This window comes from Micropterus salmoides, unplaced genomic scaffold (genome assembly GCF_014851395.1).
Source record: "Micropterus salmoides isolate LMB-PRFRI ecotype aquatic unplaced genomic scaffold, ASM1485139v1 Ms_hic_scaffold_1549, whole genome shotgun sequence".
Lineage (NCBI taxonomy): Eukaryota > Metazoa > Chordata > Actinopteri > Centrarchiformes > Centrarchidae > Micropterus > Micropterus salmoides.
The window spans coordinates 1-19,960 of NW_024040651.1; the positions used below are offsets into that span (position 1 = coordinate 1).

At 39.8% G+C, this 19,960-nt stretch overlaps 1 protein-coding gene across 4 annotated transcripts; it reads right to left on the minus strand.

Annotated features, from left to right (window-relative positions):
* Nucleotides 1-9,929: 9,929 nt before the first annotated feature.
* Nucleotides 9,930-19,593, minus strand: LOC119904802 (translocon-associated protein subunit alpha-like). Of its 4 annotated transcripts, none has more exons than XM_038721480.1 (10): nt 19,429-19,593; nt 16,592-16,725; nt 15,731-15,824; nt 15,540-15,643; nt 15,264-15,422; nt 14,750-14,826; nt 14,559-14,637; nt 14,198-14,291; nt 13,000-13,014; nt 9,930-12,174 (listed from the first exon to the last, which is right to left on the minus strand). In XM_038721480.1, the coding sequence occupies exons 1-10, from the start codon at nt 19,496-19,498 to the stop codon at nt 12,107-12,109; spliced, it is 894 nt and encodes a 297-aa protein (XP_038577408.1). In that variant the 5' UTR covers nt 19,499-19,593; the 3' UTR covers nt 9,930-12,106. The 4 variants fall into 4 exon arrangements, with proteins under 4 accessions (XP_038577408.1, XP_038577407.1, XP_038577410.1 ...); XM_038721479.1 differs by having other exon boundaries at nt 16,583-16,725; XM_038721482.1 differs by lacking the exon at nt 13,000-13,014 and having other exon boundaries at nt 19,429-19,592.
* Between the last annotated feature and the right edge of the window lie 367 nt (nt 19,594-19,960).

Genomic DNA, 19,960 nt, shown 5'->3' on the forward strand with positions numbered 1-19,960 from the left:
CCTAAACCCAACAGGAAGTCGGCCATTTGAATTTTACGTCAAATTTTGGATGATTTACCACTTCGTACTTTAACGAACTCCTCCTAGGGATTTAGTCCGACCGACCTCAAATTTGTGCTGTGCCTTCTAAAGGCATTGAAGTGAAAAGTTGTGCTATTTGCAAGTTTTCGTCAATGGGCGTGTCCGTGGCGTGGCGTCAAAGATCAACTCTTCGCCATGACACGGAAGTTGTCGTAACTTCAGTGTACATGCTCACATCTGGACCAAACTGTACATGTAGGATGAGAGTCCCGCCCTGAACACATGTACATGCTGACATTCACAGACAGTCATAGCGCCACCTGCTGGCACAGGAAGTGACTTTTAACGAAGCAGCCCCCGCCGCACGTTTTACCTACGTGCACGAATTTTCTGTGGTACGTGTATCTTGTCCAGACGCACAAAAAGCCTCTTGGAGCGATGCCCTAAAATCAACAGGAAGTAGGCCATTTTGAATTTTACGTCAAATTTTGGATGATTTACACACTTCGTACTTTAACGAACTCCTCCTAGGGATTTAGTCCGACCGACTTCAAATTTGTGCTGTGCCTTCTAAAGGCATTGAAGATGAAAAGTTGTGCTATTTGCGAGTTTTCGTCAATGGGTGTGTCCGTGGCGTGGCGTCAGAGATCAAGTCTTCGCCATGACACAGGAAGTTGTTGTAACTTCAGTGTACATGCTCACATCTGAACCAAACTTTACGTGCTTGATAACTCTCCCACCCGTTATGGAGGACCGATCCTGACACAGTCAGAAATATACAGAAATAAATGCTCAATAAATAAGCATCCAATTAAATACACAAAAAAATAAAGTAAATGTAGGTAGTAGTAAATTATACAAGGAGACATAAATGTATATATTTTAATTAGTGCCTTTACTATTCACCTTTGTTATAATTACCTTATTTGTTTATTCAACTTTATTTTTACAATTTTTTTAATGTATTTATTTATGTGTGTGTTTTAATATTTTTGTCTGTTTTATTCTTCCTTTGTATTTATTTACCTTATTTATTTTCACCCATGGTATTTATTTCTGCCTGTCTTTTTTAAATTTTTGTATGCATTTCTGCCTCATTATGCAAATGAGGAGGGGCTGTGTCTCAAGGGTCATCTTCTCTGCTATTGGTGGACCAGTCAGACAGGAGAGCTCCTACTCTGCCTGCAGACATCAACGATCTTGCCCCTCACACAGTCAGATGGCTTCCTTCAGTGCGCTGAGGTGTTTAACAACTCTGAAGACAATACTACCAGCAATGTCTTCCTTCTCTTTTCACGTAGACGCTCCGACAGACGGTGCTTTCAGTTTGCTGCATGCATGGACACAGAACTGCGGTACAGCACACAGTAACGATGAAATGTGTGCTGTTCTCACATTCTTCCTCTGTATGTACACATAAACAACAAGGCAGGGAAATATAAAAGGAATTTATTTTATTGTTTGGGTACATTATTGTTCAGTGTACATGCTCACATCTGAAACAAACTTTACGTGCTTGATAACTCTCCCACCCCGCAGACATCTACACGCCAACACCGATTTATATTCATAGCGGCAAGTGCTATGTAGCTCCACATAGGGGACACAGGAAGTGACATATACCCTTCATGCGGCGTCATAACCGCGTAGCAAATTCACAGCCGCACCGGCAGAGCTCCAGAATATGCAACTCGGCCGGCTCACACGCGGACGCGCTTATAAGTGCGAGGGCCCGCCCAACGCTGCTTGCAGCTTTAATTTTATTTATTTTCTTAGAGAAAATAATTATTTCTACCTCAAACAAAATTCTAGTATGAAAAATAGAACAATAATAAGGAACAATAAGGGTTAATGTAAAGTCAAATTAAATGCAGCTCTGAAAAGAATCAATTTTCTCAAAATGGAACATAACTACGGTGCCTGCAAGGTACAAAGACCAGGACTGCTGGTTTAACTGAGACATACATTTAGCAATAGTGACACCTAGTGGCTCATACAGGCAACTGCCTTACATCTGTAATATTTTGCAGTCTTATAATCTTGCAGTGAGAGCTGTTGCTCTCACACTAATATTTGGCTATTTACACACTCTGCACTTTAATGTACTCCTCCTTTCCCATTGATGATTACATGTTGGACAAATGGTGAGTTTTGGTCGAGTCACAAAACAGGAAGTTGTTGTAACTTAAGTGTACATGCTACGCTATTTATTTCCCTAGAGGTATTTATTAATATATTTGGTGATTTACTCACTCCGCACTTTAACATGCTAACTTATTTATTTCCCTAGAGGTATTTATTAATATATTTTGCGATTTACACACACTGCACTTTAATGTTCTCCTGCTAGAGAATTATTAGTGTGAGAGCTGTGGCTCTCATTGGCGATTTACACATGCTTTACAGTCCCACCTTGAACACATCAATATGCCAACATTCACTCAGTCATAGCATAATGCTTCATGCTGTTGTTACTTCTGTGCTGTGATGAACCACATATTACAGGTTGGTCATCTCTACTTCAAAACTATCTCAGAAAAGTCACACATTGATGATGTTATGTTGTACAGCTTCTGAGTTTTCCTTCAACGGTGTATGCTTGGCAGTCAAGTACCATGCTTCGCCATGAAACAGGAAGTTGTTATAACATTGCTTCACATGTTTAAATCAGTACCAAACTTTATGTGATTGATAATGGTCCTGCTCCCAACACATCCACAAAATTCAGTTATAGTTATAGTGCCACCTACTGGCAACAGGAAGTAAGCCCTGTGTGACACGCATCATGCGATTAAGACATTTTCTCAATGTGTTTCACACATGATGTACTGGGGCGTAACGTATAATTACTGGGTGCTCCTTTGCGCACAGGAAGTGACTTTTATGTATTTTGCGCAGCTTCCAAAGTGCGTGACAATTTAGAGCAACAATATCTGACGCACTTCACTTGCGAGTGCCCATCCAACGCTGATTGCTGCTTTAATATTTAACTGAATTAATCTGTGGCATGTGATTCTTTTACCTGTAGGTAGCACTAAAGGATTTTAAATTGCTGATGGAGCAGTACTTTGCAGCGGTAGCATTCACAGCTAACAGCTGACAGCTCTCACACGCATTTACTTTGGTAAATGCCCATTCTGGTTTCTTTCTCTCTTACATTTTTGTATGCATTTCTGCATCATTATGCAAATGAGAGGGGCTGTGTCTCAAGGGTCCAACTTCTCGATTATTTGTTGTTTAACGTCGGACTGCATAGGTCGACTCTACAAGCCTTGCTCCCCACAGTCACAACAGAGATCAGTGAACTGCGTTTATTGCGTTTATCAACTCTATACTTAATGTGTGTACTCCTTTGGAGGTCTTTCTGTGATATATCTTTGCCCCCCTACTTTTTTGTTTTGTTTGTTTTCTTGCTGTATCCCCTCATTATATGTATATTTGTATCCATTATGTGCTGTATGTGTCTTTGCACGTTATTGTTATGATTCTTGTTATATGCTGTATTGATATTACCTTTCAACTAATAAAGATAAAAAAGCTGTATTTGACAACAACACTGTCACACATGTCTTCCATCTTTATTTGTATGAATGACCGACTGTTTCATTTAGAACTGCGATTATATTCACAGGAAGTATAACATGTTACATGCGTCCGTTAAAATTAAAAAAAACACTTTATTCATATTTTTTGGACTTTCTTGAAAAACAAATAGGCCTAAATCATGATTTTTAGTTCAAAGGAGGTTTAGTTTATTATTGTGTGCTGGGATTTAGTTTGTCTTGCATATTTTGATTGTTTTAATTATAAACATCTTCTCATAAAAACAACTGAATAGGTTGATAGTTGATGTCTCCAAAACGACCTATATGTTAATGACTTCCAAAACAACATGCACTATATTGCCAAAAGTTTTGAGTGGAGTGCCTGTACATGCACATGAAGGTTAATGACATCCTATTCTTAATCCGTAGGGTTTAATATGGAGTTGGCCCGCCCTCTTCTGGGAAGGCTGTCTACAAGGTTTAGGCGTGTGTTCATGGGAATTTAGACACTTCTTCTAGAAGTGCACTTGTGAGGTCAGGCGCAGATGTTCGGCACTGTTCTTGAGCTAATCCGAAGGCCCACACGACGTTTGGGCCTTTAGCTATTCTTCCTTCTGCAGGAAGTTGTGGAGTTCTGGCCACTGTGCGCCTCTGCATGCGCTTACCCCGCTCTGTGATTTTATGTGGCCTACCACTTCGTAGCGGAGTTTCTGTTGTTCACAATCGCTTCCACTTTATTATAATACTACTAACAGTTGACCGTGGAATATTTAGTAGTGAGGAAATTTCACAAATGGACTTATTGCACAGGTGGCAACCTATCACGATAGCACGCTTAAATTCACTGAGCTCCTGAGAGCGACCCATTCTTTCAAAAATATTTGTAGAAGCAGTCTGCATGCCTATGTGCTTGATTTTATACATCTGTGGCCATGGAAGTGATTGGAACACCTGAATTCATTCTGTGGGTGTTGTCTGAGAATTACTTAGGTTGTCTATTAGATGCGGGAGGTGTCACTTGGCTTTATTTTTGTTGGCCAACTTTTGCATTGAACCTCAAACTGAGTAACATTATTTTTTTGTTAGTTTGCTGGGATATAGAAAAGGGTTTTGTTGAGAGATGGACTTTGTTAGACTTAAACTGAGATAAGGACTCATTAGCAGAATTGGTGGTTGAATTGTGGGTTTTGTATTGAGCGCTTACTGTAATGTTATAGGCCAGGGATATTAAAAATTTCCCGAAGCAAAGGTCCGGAACATCATAACGACTAACTTGCGTTATCATTCAGTGCCATAACGTATAGTTGTATCAACATATGTTTTAAGTCAACAACAGAATGTCAAATCAAATAATATTTCAAGAAAATGTTCAGTCAGTTTTCACATCAAACTGGACGGATAATAAATAATAACTACTCTAATAATAAATTGTAAATTTAAGTAAACTAAAATAAAGTGCCAAATTTTTTGAAAAATGTAAAAAAGTAGCTTGAAGTGATGAAGTGTAGTCTTAACTAATTTTATAATAAACACTCAACACATCTTAACAAATGAACAGCTGTAATGCCTCCTCTTCGCTACCACTCCTACTTTCTCTTGTCCAGTGGGAAACGTGAGCTCTAGTTTGTCCTGCCAGCTAGGATTGGAGATCTATGAGATATCCTGGTTCTGAACTGCCCGTGGGAGGAATGTACATGTAAAAATCTGTACATTCTTGTTTAAAACCCATGTAAAATCTTTTTTCTCTTTCTTAGATTTGATTGGCTGATCAGCATCATGAGACATGAGAACACAGGAAATTGGTCTGAGTTTCCTGGACCGCTAAACCAGAAGCCTACAGCCATAGGCGGCCCGCCAGCAATAACATCTGGCTCGTGGCCAGACTGCTTTGGTAGCAGAATAAATAAAAAATAAAATGACAGCTACAATTACTCACAGAATATCTTCCTCTTAAGTGATTGGGCCTCAAAATAAAAGTGAGAGAACGTTTTTTTGCAGCAATGCTTCATGTTGAGTTTACTGAGAACTTTTAATTTGCAAAGTTGTGAAGGACATTCAGAAGAGTCTCTGGCCTGCTTGACACACCTTTGAAAAAGCCATTAGTAAACATGTGATTGGATTCCCCTTATCATCCTCAGTGAAATGAAAATAAGCATCCGTAGGTTTATTAATACAGATAAAACGCCGGGACACACACACTGCAGCACGGGCTTTATTGTGAGCATGTACAAATGTGTCCTTATAATCAATTTGTTTAACAAGGGAGAAAGAAATCCGTAGTATGTTAGGATCGATCATTCAACCCAACAGGAAGCACACACACTACCGACTGAGCTAAATGTGTACACGAGTTTGCCAGTTCTGGCCCGTTATGTAGGCTAGGCCTAACGGCTTGAAAAAAATGCCCCGATGCCAGACTAATTTGCCGACCCCTGCAGTACAGTAAATGCTACGAAAGCTACACTGGTTAAAACAGAAACTCTCCGTCATGAGGAAGTTATTCTCAATAATAAATCGGCTGTCCGCAGAGCAAGGCGGCTGGGTCCAGATCCAGACCGCGTTCCGCCTATTAGTGACCTCTGTTATAGGCTAATACACTGTGGTGAACTTTGTTTTTCTTGTTCTCTGTAGGTAGGCGTACCTGATGATATTATATTGCTTCTTCTCCACCGTTGCTCATAAAGCAACTCTGTGCTTTTCTAACCTCCCTCCTTTTCATGTCTGACATATAGAGTAATAATACTGGATCATGCAATATATTGAACATTGAATGACACTATTAAGGGGGCATTATGGAGTTTTCAGTAGTTTTAAGATTGCAACCAGGTGTGTGCTCGTATGTGTGCTCGCTTGAACTCATGAGCAAGCATAATCCAAAACACAACGTTTTCATACATAAATCCTGCAATAAACGCAGAAACACCGGCTTGTTCAGGCTCTGTTTGTAATGTTTAGCCCCATGGTGGAAGGAGGAGACATGGACTCAGGAGTTCTTCACCTGGTGCTTCAATTTATTTCTTCACCAGACAAGTGAAAAGTGCAGTACTGCAAGTGTGAATTATTGCAAAAATATATAAAAATTTAAATATACAAACAACAAGGAAACTTAAGTACAAACTATTCAAATTATCATTACAAACTGATATTAAACAACACAAAAAACTGTATCAGGCCCTGACTATTGGGCTCTAGCACACCTGTCCTTCCAGGCCAAAGCTGTTCTGCCCAGAGGAGCGTCTGCTATCTACGGTAGTAGTCAATGGCGAGAGACAACTTATCTTTTTATCCCATTAGAATTGAGCCCTGAATTACACACATGATGTTGGTCAATTTTAAATATAATTTTGCAAGTCAAGAAAGTCGCAGTTTGTCGTAAAACGGTGAAGTTACATGTTTTGTGAGAAAACCGTTCAGTGAACTACAACTCTCGTCTCGCATAATATACATCACCAACATGTTAGCGCAGTAACGCTAGCTAACGTTCGTTGCTTGGTTGCTACTAGCTGGATTACTTAGTTATGTTCCACACAGAAATATCACCTGATGTGTTTAATCCGACGACTCTTGGTTCATATATCACATCATCCTCTCATTTAAGCTTTTTGACGTTCGCTTCAGTCATTGAGACAGTTACGAAGTCACATACGTGACTTTTGGGTTTGTGGTCTTTGTAATTATGTATTTTTACAGTCTTATACCTCAACAGTTTTACATCAAACTGCGACTTTCTTGACTGAATTTATCTTTTAAATTGACAGTAATTCAGAGCACAATTCAAATGGGATCAAAATAGTTGTTGTCCCTCGCCATTGACTAATGTACAATATTTTTTCGAAATAAGGTCCCATGGCGGTCCACCGGAAGGGGAGTGGCTTACATTACATTAACATTTATTTATTTAGCGGACACTTTTATCCAAAGCGACTTACAATTGCTATATATGTCAAAGGTCACACGCCTCTGGAGCAACTAGGGGTTAAGTGTCTTGCCCAGGGACACAATGGTGTCTCTCAGTGGATTTGAACCCAGGTCGCTCACACCAAAGGAATGTGTCTTATCCACTGCCCCATCACCATATGCTCTCTATTGGGCTATAGACAGACAGGGAGACAGCTTCACACAACATGCTGGAAACTCAGGTAAACTCCCACTGCAACATTACAGTAATATTTTCATAACAGCTTGAGGTTGAACTAATCCATGCTTGTTACATGATAACGTTAAATTTACTGCATTTAGCCGACGTGCTACATCGTTAGCTCGCCTGCTGCTTTTCAGTAACTATCTTTACTATCTGTGTATCTTTCACCTGAGGCTCAGCAATAAGAGCTAAATGTATTGGATGATAACGACACGGGTAGTGTTGAGTTTGAAAAGTTGCTGAAATTTTTTACAAATGTATTTCTGTGTTTTCTATCTTTCTTAAAATGTAAACTGCTGGATTTTAGGCCAGACGATTGCATCAGAATGTTGATTAAACCATTGTTTGTCTCCTCTTTGTGATTTGAAGAAAACTGACACCTCTTTGATTAGTGCCAGAAGGATTCTTTTGTTTTAACGGTTTCATTAGATTGGGTATCGACCATTGTGGCGACAACCCCCGTTGTTCTGTATGATTAGTTTAGAGCAAAGACCGTTTGTTCCTGTAGATTGAAGGGGGGGTTTCACGTCTGAGATCAACGCTCTTTTCTCTGATTAAAAGTAACTCAATAATGGTACACCCTTCCTAATTGGGTGACAGAAGAAGAAACCTACCGAACGACCAATGACTATGGTCCTAAGCCATGTGAGGGGAAAAATGAAATTCAGCAATTTTGTAATTAAACCTTTTGTTAATTTTTATTGGATCAAGCCTCTCCTTTCTCAAAATCTGGAAAACACAACAGCAGGGAGCTGGACTGAATATTATTAGTAATTATAATTATTATATGTCACACTTTATAACACTTTAACTGCAGTATGTAACTTTACTGTAGTGTTACTTGTTGGCTCTTCCCCGTTTTGTTGCAGTTTTGTATAGTTTGTGGTTAACGTTAGTTACAGCGACTGAGAGGAGGCGAAAAGTGTACCTGAGTATTGGTAAAACCACAATAAATCTAAATTGAACGTTATGAAGGAAACAGCGGCAGGTCCGAGCTAAAGTAGTGTTAGCTGGCTGCTCGTGGCTGTTTCACTATAGGAAATCAAATCGCTCCACATTTGCTTTTTACCGTTACATCCATTCTTGCAGGCTAAATCAACAGTGGTACACAGGATAGTAACATGAGTCGCATTTGGTGTTGAAGTAATGTGGAAAGCAATATAACTTTGCACCGGATAACATTAGCAACTGCTTGGCGTTAGCCGGCGAGCTAACGTGACTTTCTCTGTGTTTCTCCAGCTTTGCTAATGCTCACTTTGTTTTTACTAGACATCATCTGAACCCGTTTGGTCTGATAGGCTTCAGCACATAAAGCTTTACTGTTGTTTTGAATCCTTACGTGGAGCTTGTGTTTTGCTGTGAGACGGTTGTTTTGTGGTGTTAGTGGATTGCATGTCGTTAGCTGCCGTGTTGTCGCTGTAGTGTGAGAGACGCTCAGGGCTGAATTGGAACCGGTGTCCTCACATTTATAGCAGAATAGTGGCTGATGCAAGCAACAGAGAGAACAGACGCGTGCTTAATTTCTAAGTGACTTTTGAGCCCACTGACAACAAAGCAATGAAAATTTGATTTATTAATAAGCAATTTTATTGAAAAATGTACATATAGCCCCTTTAATTTTATATCTGAAAATGTCAGTTTTGGTGACGTAATGTTTTTAACTTTTTGTACCATTTTATACTGGACTTGAATTTCTAGAAAAGTAGAAAAATGGGGATGTTCTGAAACATTTAAGAGGTAGTGTAGATTTGGTTTGCATTATATTTCTGACCTGCTGACCCCAAAGAGCCCTCCTGAACCCGAGGAGCCTGGACCCTCTTATTTTACAGTTGAACTTTTACTGCATGTTTAAATATAATTTTGTCTTTTACTTAACTATTTCTTGTTTTGTAGCATTTAAAAAAAAAAGTTATTTCCTATACAAGTTTGTTAAATTTCTATATCTCAACAAATGTTTAAAGATCCATAATAAAACCATGTTTCAACTATTATTTGTTATTGCTTGATCTGAGAATTATTACCTCAATTTAGTCTCTAAAGTGTCATCTTCAGATTCCTTGTTTTGTCCGACCAACAATTAAAACACGTATTAAATTACCATGAAATGTGTCAAGGAAAAGCAGCACATCACCTTTGAGAAGCTGTTATCATGTTTGAATGTTTAGTATTTTTGCTTGAAAAGTAACTTAAAACAATTATCAAATAAAGAAACACTCGCCAGGCCTATAGCAAATCAAAGTTTATTTCCTGCACATTTTAAAAGCAAATAAAAGTATAAGCTTTTATCTCTGAATGACAGCCCCATCATCTTAGAAAAAAAAAACAACCCAAAAATCAGTTCAGTGTGGACGTACGAGTAGCAACAAGCTTGTTAATGTTTGGAGCACGCGTCTCCTTCTGTAAATTTCAACGGTTTAAACACTGAGCTAAGTTACGCTCAGAACCACAAAGCTTTAAATGACACCACTCTGCAGTACAGGAACTACAGCCAGAGTCCTGCAGAGGGAGTCAGTGTCGCCCCCTAGTGGTAAAATAAACAGTGCACAACCTCCACCCCTCCATCTCCGTCGCTCAAATAAATTAGCTCGATAATTCTGCCCTCAGGTCATCATCCATCAGCCAGTATTTACACCAGTGCTTCAGCCAGTTCAACATTTTTACAATCCAAAGAAAACAAACAAAAATATCATAATTTGGTGAATAGTTTTTTGAAAAAAAATCTGCTTGAGAAGAGAAGCCAGAAGTAAACAAATGTACAAACAGAAAAGTAGAAAACAGGCACACGTCGAGGGTTTGAAATAAAATTCTTGCTGCTCTTCAGGTGGAGAAACCAAACCGCTGAGCTTGTTCATGGTCTTCCTAATTATTACGGTCATTGATTAATCTGCAAAATGTTTTCTTATTTCATCTTTTACAAAATGGTAGAAAATCCCATCACAGTTTCCCAGAGACTTTCAATTTACTATCACAGACCAGTAAATACTCACATTTAAGACATCGGAAATTTTTAAAACTTTCACCTGAACAATTACGTTAATGTCAATCAACTAATCAGCTCATCATTTCAGCTGTTCTTCTTAGTCGCAAATGTGACGTTCAAAACAATCACAGAATCTCCAACCAGGAGCAAAACAATGTCCGGCACATGACTGAAACGCTGAACCTCCTGTGTGTTTGAAGACAGCATTAATGGACAAAGCTCAGAGGTGAACTGAAGCCTCGCAGTTAAACTAATGAAACCGTCGTCAGAGAACAGAAAACAGTGATTTCTGCAGTGTTTATGTTAACGCACCATTAATTTTGTTTTTGACAGTTTATTTTGGCTGCCTGTGTCACACCCAAATTTAACAACGAACAATATGAAATGTTCCCTCGTGCCGTCTGCAGGATTGTGTACCTGCACAAAGGGGCTCACAGAAGTCCTTAAGAGCGCTCGACTCTGCTACACATGAACAGGAGGACGGCACTGAGTCCTTTAGAGAAGGAGTGTCAGTAGTGTGTGAATCTGTGACAGCAGATATCTGACTTTCCTCAGGATCTGTGCGGTTAGAAGGTAGCAAAAGGAAAAGCAGGAAAGCAGAGACAGAGGTACTGGATCACAACAGACACGCTACAAAAATCCCAATAGGTGTGCAGTATAAACAAAATGAGAAAACTACACTGAAAAACAAAACAAAAACTGTACTTGTTGCCGTTATCGTGGCTCCGTTACACACCGGAGTAGGGCTGCACCTAAACCATTATTTCCATCATCAAGTAAGCTGCTAAACACTGTAATCATTTCATCTAAAATGTAGAAAATAGTGAAAAATGTCCATCACAAGTCCCGCCATCCCGAGTCTTCAGATTATTTCTAAAGCCAAAGAAACTCAGTTCTCCGTCACGAGACACATCTGAGAGGTCAGAACCAACTATTAATGGCCATCTGTCTTTGACTAACAAAACTGTTGCTGATGAATTTTGTCGGCCGACTATTTGATCGACCCTCTCTTGGTTTCAGCCCTACACCAGAGTGAGAGGTAAAAAAAAAGAAATACCATCAAACTGTCTCACAATGATCAGCAGTTATCTCACTAAGGCTTTAACAAACAAATATAATCATAAAGAAAACCAACAACCTTTAGAGAAAAACGTCCGTACGTGCCTTTTAATCCCAACACGCCTGTTTTCACTTCTCCCCTGTGACGGCGTCAGAAAACTGTAATCGTTAAACTAAACAGGCCGTGTGTGTGTGTGAGTGTGTGTTCAACAGTTTTTAAGCTGAAAGTAGAGCCAGCCAACGCTGTGCTTGGCACTGGTTAAAGTTCGTCAGAGAGGGCAGAGAGCGCTCCTTCACCACCACCACCTCCTCCTCCTCCTCCTCCTCCCGTGTAGACGGGCAGGTGAAGTTAGGCGCCTGTCACTCATCTGAGCCGACCGAGCGCTTCTGATTCCTTTTGCGAGGAGATCTTCTGGGAGACGCTTTGTCTGGAGAAGAAGGAGAAACACTGAGTGTGAATTTTAATATAATATAAAGTTAGCAAAACAAAAACGTTACAACGAGCAGAGTCTGCAGTAGTTTTAAAAAAAGGTTGGTTTTCAGTAACCTCACGGAGGTTTACGTGCGGACATAGGTCCAAAAAAAATACCTGTGTACATGTGGACAGGGCCTGAGGTGAAGAGTAACTTCTCAAAGTCTCTCAAGAGCTTTCAAACAGGTTTTACTTGCTAAAATAATTCCTCCTGTTCACATATTCTAAAGTTTATCTGTAGCCAATTTGAGGCTTCAGCCGCCTGAGTCAGCCTTCATTCAAAAATCCACCGTAGCTAACGTGTTAGCCGTTAGCTCGCCCGGTTACCAAATATTTCACAAACACATGCAGATGATTTCACTGCTGTGGCCGGACCACGAGACAGACAAAGAGGACATCAAGAAGAGCGGGGGAGGGGTCAATACGTCTACATGTATCAGGCTAAAAGACAAAAATCAAATATTAAAAACACATTATTGTTTTTTAGTGATTTGAGGTGGAGATGCTCTGATTCTCAAACAGGAGAAAATTATTTTTGTGTTAAGCCAAATACTGAACATATCCTGTTGTTAATAGACAGATTTCATGTCTATAAACACACTTGAATAAATATATAATGATGCGTTCTGCACTGGGATGGGAGAGAACTGTCGAAACACTTCGATCAGAGCATCTGCACCGTTACAGGGAGGGTGGCTAATGTCCTAAAGAATCATCACTCCTACATCAGCAGCACTGCAAACTTAAACACATCACCCACACGGCGCAAAGCAGACCTCACCTCTGCGACTCTGCACTGAAGACGAAGGAAAACGTGACAGCGAGGAAGGCAGAGAGAGAAAAAGAAGAGAGTGAGTGACCCTCATGCACAGTGGAGGTTAAATTCATTCAGAAACAGGCGAAGCAGGAAGAGAACAGAGACTCATCGGCTGTCTCTGAGAGGAAAGACACGTCGAGCGCCACGAGACACGTTTCAGTGTCGGGACACGACATCAACACCTCGTTATTCTCAACAGGTCTGTTTCATCACTGAACATTTTAATCATTAAGTAGTTCTGTAATCATTACTGGCAAAAGCAGAAAGCAAAATATAAACAGTCATCTTATAATGTCTTGTGCTTTAAACAGTTGTTGAAACCTGTAATATTTTTAATGCAACTAATTCAAATATAAAACGTTCATATCGTTTGTTTTGATTCTCTGGTTACTCAGTTGTGTTTGCGATTAAGGAGCTTTTTGGCTGCAGACACTCAAATCTTGGTTGTACAACTGAACTATTGTGATTTCAGAACGTGGTGTTTAAGGAACAGTGAGGTACATTTTGTCTGAAGTGACGTCATTCAGCTGCATTATTCTCTATGACTAGATATATTTCATGCTAGCAGGTAACGCTGTTAGATTAGAGCTGCTGTCATTTAGGATAAACGTGTTAATATTTAGAATAATGATGAGTGAGGACCTCTCGGGCTCCAAACTAGCATCGTTCACCAGCAGCTCACTGACGAGGCTGCTGCAGATGTGTCCACAGACTTTATACGTTTATCGACCTCGTGAGCGGAGGTATCAGTCGATGACCTTAAAAGAACAGATACCAGCCTGATTAATCAGTTTATATCTAGTCTGAAGCTAAAAAACGATTGATCGGTAAATGTTTATTTTATCTTTCAGTACTTTGGTCCAAAAATATCTGATCTAAATCAACGAGGCTGAGAATCTGAGCAGGTGTTCAATACCAGCTTATCCAATAAAGACAGTTCGGTAGTTACTGAAAAAAAGATCCACCTAACCTTTTAAGTCTTTTAATTTGACTATTTGCGTTTATTTGACAATAAAGTTTATTTTCACATTGACTGAAAGCTAAAGATTGCACAGAGGTGGAGCATCTAGTCTGGGTGTACGAAGGTGCAGAAAACAGAAGCAGGTGTTTGAGCTGACGAGTCCACGGGACGTTTGTAGTGCAGGGAGTGAAGCATACGTACTGATCTGGTTGAGCGTTTCCTGGGGGATCCAGCTCAGGTCGACGTCGTTGTGGCTCGAAGTTCCCATTTCCACCTTTGGAGCTGGACGCCTCCTCTGCGGGCACAAACACACAGAGAGAGTAAGAAACCTGCCGTGTACGTTCACGTGTTCTGATGCAAACTCAACACTTCCTCCATGTTTACCTGCAGATTAAAAAAAAAAAAAAAAACTTTCTTTGTTGTAGTTTAAACAATTCCATTACGTCAGCCATTAAATGTTTAGCATTGTTCCTGGACAAACTGTAAAAATACAGCTGGTTCATTGTTCTAAACATCTGATTTCTTTTTTACAGCGCTCATTACTGTGTTTGTTTTTTTGTACCTTTCTGGACTCAATCAGCTGGTGAAGGCCCACGACGACCAGCAGCCCGAGGCCTGACAGGAAGACGTACAAGAAGATCCTGGGAGGAGGGAAGAGGAACAGATGGAATAAAAGGAAGGCAGAAGAAAAATCTCAAAGAAAAGCACTATAAATAAGCAGAACATCAGTGAAGTTAATAAAAACAAACGCACGTCTCTCCATCGAGTCCATCCTCTCTCTCAGTGATGGTGACTGTCTGGTTGAACACGGCATCCTGGAAAATGTTTCCCTGCAGAGAAGAAGAGAAGTAAGAAAAACAAGACGACAGACAAACGGAGTTATCGGTTATTCTTCCTTCTATAATCAGTGGTGAACTCTGCCCTCCTTATCGTCTTCTTTGACAAACTTGCATGCATCAGGTTCTGATTAGAGAAACTGAAGAGTTTAACAAGCAGAATTAAAGAGGAAACCAGGATATTAAGAGTACGATGTTGGCGGTAGTGCTCCGTCGCAGACATGGGTGGTTTATTTCTATGTTTGACAATTTTAAAGTCATCACACAATATGTTCGGTACTTCGCTATCCAACATCTCACTTTGAGGAATACAAACATGTTTTTATACAAAACCTTTTTTCTTTATTTAATTATAAAAGAAGCCTTCAAATGTTCTCAAAAACAAGCAGAAGAACTCAACAGACGAGTTGTTTTCAGCCCGTTCTCCTTACATTGCCGTCCTTATAGTTGAGGTTGATGACGAGTCCGAACGGCCGCCCTCCCATTGGCTCTGCTGGGATGAAGGAGTACTCAAAGGTGGCCTGTCTGCCGGCAGGAACCACAATGCCGAGCTGGAGAGCGGTGAAGTTCTGGATGTAGAACTGGTAATCCTGACAGGGACCAACAGAACCAAGTCAGAAAGAGCTGCACAGACACACTTTGCCAGTTGGAGCTGAGAAGTCAGACAGGGTTCTTGTGGGAGGGAAGTGTCCCGTGTGTTTTCGTACCTGTGGGTAACGGAAAGAGGCGTCCAGAGACTCCACAACGAAGTTCTCGGATCCCTTGTTGGTGAAGCCGAGCAGGAACTTGACGATATTGTTTGCAGGGAAGTCTGGAGAGAAACGTGGAGAGTTCACACAAAGCAGACGTCTAAAATATCAGCCAACAACCTTTTACCGAGGTCTTTAGAGAAAGCTACCTTCTCCTTTGACAAACAGGATGGTGGTGTCAGCGTTGGGGGAAGCCTTCACCTCTCCAACCAAAGCTTCTTCTTCTTCATCTTTTTCTTCCGTCTAGAAACACACACAAGTTTAAGTTTCAGTTAAAGCTCAGTGTATATATATATATATATATATATATGAGCCTCATCTTAGGGTTGTATATAAGATTCTAACACTCAGCGTTAGCCTCACTTGTTCATTTTCATTCAGTTGTTTTTAACTTCACTCAATTTTATAAAAGTACTTCAAATAAGCTGATCGATAAAGGCCGATTTATACTTCTGCGTCGAGTCTATGCCGTACACTACAGCACAGGCTGCACACGTAGCCACGCAGTCGTGAGCTTTTATACTTGTGTGTTGTTGTCTGCGTCACTCTGCAATTGCACCGCTGAAACACTAGTTGGCAGTGGGGGTTTAATGCTCCAATGAAAAAGTGGTAACGATTACCTTCATTAACAATTTATCGGTTGTGAACTTTTTGGTTTATTATTTAGTTTATTTAGTAAATAACACGCGTCATAATTATCTCCCCAAGTTCAAGATCACATCTTTAATTGTCTTGTTTGGTCAAAACACAACTTTGTTTTATTTAAAAACCTATAAAATGCAGAAAATCATCATTTTAGACGAGCTGGAAATGAGCAAATAGTTTTGCTTCAACAAGAAGTCTGTTGACTAATCTTTAACAGATAGAAGCTCACATATGTCCCTCAGGAAAAGCTCACACATGCTCTAACTTCAGTACTCTGTTCCGTGTGATAAGGCTTCAGTAATGTCAGGAAGTATTATAGTACACTGGTGTATTGATAAATTGGTGGGATCACTCACGTCACTCACCAGCTCCGCATTCTCGTCATCTTCTACTTCCGCCTCGTCGTCCTCGTCCTCTGCCGTCACATCATCCACGACATCTTCATCCACAGCCTCAGCCTCCTCATCCTCAGTCAGATCCTGGGCGCTCACCTCTGGGCCTGATAGACAAGAAACGAAGAACATCGTTATAACACGACCTTCATTAAAATGACTTTTCATGTAATTTATTCGACGATAGACGGAAAGTTAAAGGTAAAACAATTTGTTGGCTCTTTAATTTTTTTTGCCACAAGCAGCAGCTGAAAAAAAAAAAAAAAAATCACAAAAAGTGTCTGTAAGACTGTAATTTTCTTCTGTGGTTCAACATGATTCCACATGATAAAGGATGTTTGGGTGGGACTTCAGAGTCGATGAGAGGTTTGACTGAAAGGTCCTTATTACAGAGACAAAGACACAAGCATTATTCCCATCATTCATCTGCACGTTTTAGAGGGGAGGACATCATCTTGGGCTTCAGGTTTAAAACTGTACATTATTTTTTCACCCACATACATCTATATACACATACAAGAAGTCAAGCAGTCGACCCCGGGGAAACACTGCTGCTATATATATGTGATATCTACCGTTACCATTATGTCGAGTTGCATATTACCGTGATAGAAAACTGTGGCCATATCGCCCACCCCTAATATATAAGCTTTATTTTATTTTTATTATTTTGATGTACATTACAGAGAGGGGATGACATGCTGTAAAGGCCCAAGACTGGACTTAACCCCCGGTTAGCTGCTGAGCTCAGATTCACATTTTCTGGATGTGATTTCTGTCCACTACATGTCTTTGTATAAAATGTGTCTTTTTTTACTGTCGCACAGTTACAACAATTAGAAACGTAGATTTCTTGTTTTACACATTTTGACTAAATGTAGCCCGACATACTCACAGGAGCCAAAGTGTCAGGTAAACCTAGCTACAGCACAAACTCCAGCCTCTAAACAGACCCTGTAGTTGAAACAACACCTCTCTGAAACAGTTAAAACTGAACTTTATGCACTTCATTAGAAAGGGAGGATTTATTGTAGGACAGTTTTATCAGACTGCTTTAGTTTTAGCCAGGTGTACTTAATAAACTTGAGACTATACATAAACTACATTTGAAATAACGTTGAGCATTAAATGTGTGAAAAATGCTCGCCCATAAAGCTTTTGCACACAGTAAAAGATGAAAGGTCGCTTTAAATATCAGTTTTTATCTACACTCCCATTTAGGGTTCAGTGACAATATACATTGTTATACTTCAGATCTTCCCCCACTGTTTTACTCTGGTAGCTTTCTCTTTAATATCTCAGTGAATAAGATCAATGCGGGCAACGCTGCACTTCAGTGAGCAGCAACGCTTTAACGCTGTGAGAAAGTGCCTTGATTTCTCAAGCATTTAATTCACTGCGTCAGCAAAACACTGACATCCATGATGAGGTAATACATAAATAGTTGTACACAATTAGATATACCATGACAGAGAGTTTCATCCATATTGCCCACTCCTACTGCACAATTACAATAAAAAATAGAAGTCCTGTGCATCATTTTTTATTTTTTACACCATTTGCTCAATGTGTTTTTTCTTTAGAAACGTTTTAGCCATGTAGCTTTGTTTTTTCACACAACATCTGCAGGAAATACCAGATAACCTACAGCTCCAATAAGAGTATTAATCATGTAGGCTACAACTGCTCCCTCTGGCACATACTTTAAATAGGACCCTCTTGAAAATGAGATGATGCATCTCAAGAACCTATCCTTTAATAAATTCATACTAAATCTATATACTTATTGATAAATCAATGCTTTTATGTGAAAGCCCATCTAGTCTACTGTATTTTACCTATTAAACCAGTGCTAGACTGGCGTTTCATGGGACCACTGGGTAGTTTAGCTCTTACAGTTTTCTGTATAAAAGGTTAGAAATCATACTGTTTACTACTGCATTATTTATGTGTAGTATTTATCTAGACAATATGTTTTGTACTTCAAATACATGTCTACTCTTTGCTTAGTGTCTGGGCTCCTATATACAAGCTTCTAGCTTACCGAGGTGTCCCTTTTCACAAATCTGCATTCCTACTTATGATTGTATTTGTATGTTAATGTTTTGTGAATAAACTAAACTCACTGATACTTCCCAACATTTTGATGTTAAAGCCCATCTGGTACCAGGGCGCTATCAAAAACAAATTTACAAATAACACGTTTTAAGGACATAATTAAATTATAAATGCACTGGCTGTATAAATTGACTTGTATGAAGTTAGTTGCCATTTAAAAAATTAACAGTGATATTGAGCTGAGCCGTTAGCTGTTACAGCTAGCTAGCCAACTAACATGTGGAATTAGCCAAACTAATCCAACTTTTGTCAGTGTGTATTGATTACTGTCGATTTATATAGAGTTACTGACGAGTTCAGACTTTATACAAATGTGTTTAAGTTTTAAACGTTTGCAGGAAGCTGTTGAGTGGCAGTTAGCACGTTAGCAGAGCCACGTAGCTCCCGGGCTAACGGCTAACAGACAGTAAGGACACGTCAGTTTAGGCAGGCGGATTAACTGCGTGCATGTAGCTAACTATTGATCACACAATGCCAATTAAACATTCATATAAATAAACGTTACAGGCAAAATACTTCAGACATGCCTCTAAAGAGTGACGAGTCATTGTTTTAAGCACAGTTACACTCTCAGTTAGCACATGTCATGGAGATCGGCCTTCCTCTTTTCTTACAGCTAACACTAGTAGCATTAGTTGCTAACGTTGATTAAACACTGTCCCTCCTGTTGAGCAGCCGTATCAGAGCCTTACCTTTGATAAGGATAGTCGCCGGGAAGGCTAACAGCAGTAGCAGCAGCAGTTTAGGTAGAAACTTCATCATTTTTTAAATCGAAATCAGTGCGTTTTCATTCAAGTGTCGGTCAGAGAGCCGAGCCGTGAGCGCCGCAGTGCCGCTTCCGTTACAATTACAGCTGCGCATGCGCAAAATATACGCTCACTAGTAGGCGTTGACGACGCTCCGATTCGGCAAAGTTAAGGAGAAGCTTAAGGAGGAAGTTAAGGAGAAGCTTAAGGAGAAAGTTAAGGAGAAGCTTAAGGAGGAAGTTAAGGTAAACCTTTTATAAACAGTCTATGAGGTCCAGATCAAAAACCAGTATGTCTCTTTAAAACACAGTTTAAGATTTGTGAAAACTTTATTCTATTGGTGAAAATGCACAAATGGGCGATTTCCCTGCTTTGTTTTGGGTTGTTTTTTTTTACATGTAGACCACATTAAACTAGAAATAAATGCCTAGAGCTTTTAAATATGGACTAAGTTGTCCCACAGAGGCTAAGGTTTATT

Excerpts from the sequence above, each read along its gene's own strand:
- LOC119904802 (XM_038721479.1), bottom strand. The coding sequence starts at position 19,498 with ATGATGAAGTTTCTACCTAAACTGCTGCTGCTACTGCTGTTAGCCTTC. Across the intron at positions 15,825-16,582 it reads ATGCGGAGCTGGTGAGTGAC|ACGGAAGAAAAAGATGAAGA; the intron begins GTGAGTGATCCC and ends GTGTGTTTCTAG. Across the intron at positions 14,827-15,263 it reads TCAACTATAAGGACGGCAAT|GGAAACATTTTCCAGGATGC; the intron begins GTAAGGAGAACG and ends TCTTCTCTGCAG.